General features: G+C 42.5%; 1 protein-coding gene across 1 annotated transcript in view; it reads right to left on the bottom strand.

The window, feature by feature from the left end:
• LOC102197664 (uncharacterized) overlaps nucleotides 1-3855 on the bottom strand; it is a 26029-nt gene that overhangs the window by 6249 nt on the left and 15925 nt on the right. Inside the window, exons 5-9 of the mRNA XM_005754973.2 lie at nucleotides 3227-3321; nucleotides 3087-3131; nucleotides 2853-2991; nucleotides 2676-2773; nucleotides 1925-2086 (exon numbers count right to left, since the gene is read on the bottom strand). Coding sequence (XP_005755030.2) covers nucleotides 1925-2086; nucleotides 2676-2773; nucleotides 2853-2991; nucleotides 3087-3131; nucleotides 3227-3321 — 539 coding nt within the window. The remainder of the gene's footprint in view (nucleotides 1-1924; nucleotides 2087-2675; nucleotides 2774-2852; nucleotides 2992-3086; nucleotides 3132-3226; nucleotides 3322-3855) is intronic.

The raw sequence follows: 3855 nt of genomic DNA, 5'->3' as shown, positions 1-3855 counted from the left end.
GACTCTCCACCATTTGACCTTAGAACTGAAGAAGCTTCTCGGATGAGAGGTGAAACGTCTTCAAGCAACTTAAAGAAGTCCAGACGCTTTTCTTTGCAAACTCCTTTGACTACGATGACCTGGATGACTGAGAACCTTCACAGACACTTTTTCATAGTAGGTTGCACAACAGCAAGCTTAAAGACAGACGGTACACAACCTGATGACAATGATGCATTCAGCAGAAGTAAGATACAAGGACCAATGACATGTAAAGCTTTCTTAAAGAAACGAGAAGGAAGAATATCGTGCGGGGAACCAGAGATTTTGAGACGATCAATTATATCTTTTAAAGCAGAATAAGACACTGGCTCAAACTGTTGAAAGACAGTCAAGCATTCAGAGGCTGGAACTGGGTCTAAAACTGACGATGAATGAGATGGATGAGAAGCCCTTAGAGCTGAGATTTTTTCAGAGAAATACTTTAAGAATACTTTAACAGACTTTTGATACTTAGATAAAGAATTATGGAGGATGTCCAGAGAGACGTGGAGTTTGTCTTTCCTCCATTTTCTCTCAGCGCAACAACATTCACGCCTAAGGGCACGAGTAGCATCATTTAGCCAGGGTTGGCGTGAGGATTTGGCACGTTTAATCCTCAGAGGTGCAACAGAGTTAAGAATGTCAGCAAATGTAGTATAAAATAGTTTAGCAAGCTCATCCGCTGATAAAACCCCATTACAGTTAGCATCAGAGAGGGGAGAGTCAAGGAAAGCATCAGTGAAGTGAGCGATTGACTGGGAGTTAATCGTGCATGTTTGCCGCACAGGACCATCACTGTTCAATTCCACATTGCTCACTACAGTATTAAACAAAACCGGGAAGTGATCTGAAATCCCAGTGTCCTTAATGTCTGTGATACAAATGTCCGTGGTCGTGTCCAAATTCATGGGCTGCATCCTCCTGAGGACCCAGCCTTAGCGGTCTACGTGGGCCGGGTCTTCAGAAGGTCGGGTAGGCCGGAAGTAAATGGCTGTGAAATGGGACAGTCTAGAACATAAAGGACACACTGTTGTGTAGAACAAGTCCTTCGGATCCTCAAGGTTTGAACATGATTTTGATAGGAGTTAGGGTCTTGGATTTAGAAGCAGTTTTTTAACACGTGCATCAAGGCAGATTTAAAAGCGTTTTGATTGGCCCATGAAATTCAGGCTTCCGTTCGATTGGTGGATTTCTCTTCAGCAGACAGGTGGTTCAGATCTGGGCGTTTGGAGTTAGTTGATGACTTTTAGAATCATCTTTTTTGACTGGATGATTAAAACTTAAAGCATTTACCTTTCTGTTGTGGATTCTCCCACATTTCAGCGATTTTGATGATTAAAAGAATATAAACTTTTAATATTCATTCAGATGTTTTGTGATTCTAAATTTTCTTTAGTCATTACTCAGCTTTTGTACATTTTAAGGATGTTCAGCTACTTTCCAACTTTGAAACTTTTTCTGTGTGAACTTTAGATTTAAACAGTTTTACACTTTAGCCTTCAGCCTATTTCAGCTCATTCAACATTTTTAACTTAACATTCAACAATTATGTCATTTCAGCTCAAAACATTCAGCTATCAGCATTCACATTGCAGTTTCTTTAGAAAATGCATTTTCTAGTTTGTTAAGCAGTCACGCAGGATGCGCAAAGACACCTGGAGCTTGTTTTTTATCCAGTTTCTCTCTGCACCTCGACATTCGCATCTGAGAGCACAGGTGGCATCATTAAGCCAAGGTTGACGTGTAGATTTGGTGCGTTTAGTCCTTAGTGGAGCAACATTGGCCCGAGGAGAGCTGAAATGTGAACAATCGAGGGATTTAGGATGAAAGTCCACAGTGACCTGGTGCCCATCCGAAGAGTGATCGTTGCTAACAGGAGCACTTCCCAGCGGACGAAGGTTACTGAGATTCATGCCACCTCTGTAGGTCCACACCCATCGCCAGACAGGTAAAGGCTTCGCTGGCAGGTCAGAGGGAGCAGGAAGTCCAACAGGCCGGATCCAGCGATGGCAGCTGAATCTGTAACTGGACTGGTCCCAGAGGGCTTGAAAAGATGGTAGCACACCTGTAAGAGTACGAGGTTTCTTTACTCCATGTGATTTCAGGTAAGCCTTGAAGCGTAAAAGGATGCCACCTCGCTTTCCCTGTCTTCTAGAGCACTTCCTGCGAGGCAGGGCAAATGGTGAGTGATGTAGGCATACAGGTATGTCCGTCAAAAGTGGAGGAAGACTTTCTGGCTCACTTTCCAAATCAAGCATTCAGTGTTTTAGTGGCCGACGGTTCAGAAGAGTTTGGCGATCATAGACAAGTAAAGCAGAACCATCAGGGCAACATAGAAAAAGAAAGGTAACAACCAGCAGACACAACCCAAAGAGACGTCTCGCCGTGCACACTGGTGCCATCTTGGATGCTGCCAGCATAACTAAGGGATGTTGCTGACATATTCTTGAGATAATTTTCATAAATATATAAAATGATTTCAATCTTTTAGGGTCTGCAAAAAACTGACAATGTTTTGGCGTGATTTCAGTGTTTTCAGCACATAAAGGTTAATCTTTCAAAAATGAGGAACAATTATAATTTTCATTCAAACAAATATGAATGTACAGACCCTAAAAGATTATTTTTATAGGTTTATTGTTTGAGTAACTTACCCTGACAAGTGAAAAACACCTCCAGGTACTCGTAGGTGCCATGACATGGGTCTACTGAGCTTGGTGCTTCAACAGTACAGCTGTTCTGCCAGTTACACCTGTGAATGCAGGTAAAAGGTGAGTCAGCAGAAGCTGAGAGAAGATGGAGGGCTGAAGGAAGAGAGTCAGCCTACGTACATTTTAGTAAAATATTCCATGCTTGCGGACCAGGAGCATTTAACATTTTGGAGCTCAGAATCAGAACGTCCATCAGGGCACGTGGTTTTGTCACGGCGACCATAATTCGCCCAGGAGACGACTATAACCTGTCTTTCACCTGAGGAAAAGTTCATAGAGTCAAACTGTAACCATGGTGATATTTTTTTTACATGAATGCTCAAACATACAAAGACATAGAAGCTGTGTTATCACCACACTGAAGGTTTGACTGAGATCCTCCACATGTTACACTGTGGCCTGAAACAGACACAGATCCCATAGAAACTGTAATCATTCATGTACAGATTGGGTTCATCAGTCATTTCTAATCACAGGTTTAACAGAGTCGTTACGTGTGAAGCAGGCGTAGGTGGTCTCCAGGTATTTGCAGACTCCAGGATCATAAGTAATGTTTGACTTTATGTCACACTTGGTGTTTCCATCACAGCTGCAGGGAGACAGAAACATATGGTGGCCCTGAGGGGTCAAACGGACTGCAACTTAAGAAAACACCAGCAAACAGAAAAACGCAGCAAAAGCACACAAAACACCACAGAAGGGAAAAAAAGAAAAAAGTTCATGAAAACGTTAAATTTGGCTGACTGTCGGCAAAGTTACGTGATAGTTACGTGATAGTTACGTGATAGTTACGTGATAGTTACGTGATAGTTACGTGGGCTCACTGACTGCAGCACAGATAAGATCTTGGAGAAGCTTGCGGCTGCCGTGAACACTCAGAATAAGACCTCTGAGTGTAAATTGGATCACATCTTGGAGAAGCTCACTGTGGTCGTGAGCAGAGATGAGCAGAGATGGGCAGTAACGCGTTACTTGTAACGCGTTAATCTGATTACTTTTTTCAGGTAACAAGTAAAGTAAGGGATTACTATTGCCAAAACAGTAATTAGATTACCGTTACTTCCCGTAGGAACGCTGCGTTACTGCGTTACTAAAACCGTGATTTTTTTGCGAGAATGTCTCA

This window comes from Pundamilia nyererei, unplaced genomic scaffold (genome assembly GCF_000239375.1).
Source record: "Pundamilia nyererei isolate P.nyererei 1_Seehausen unplaced genomic scaffold, PunNye1.0 scaffold00790, whole genome shotgun sequence".
Taxonomy (NCBI): Eukaryota; Metazoa; Chordata; class Actinopteri; order Cichliformes; family Cichlidae; genus Pundamilia; species Pundamilia nyererei.
This window is presented reverse-complemented; position numbering and strand designations above follow the sequence as displayed.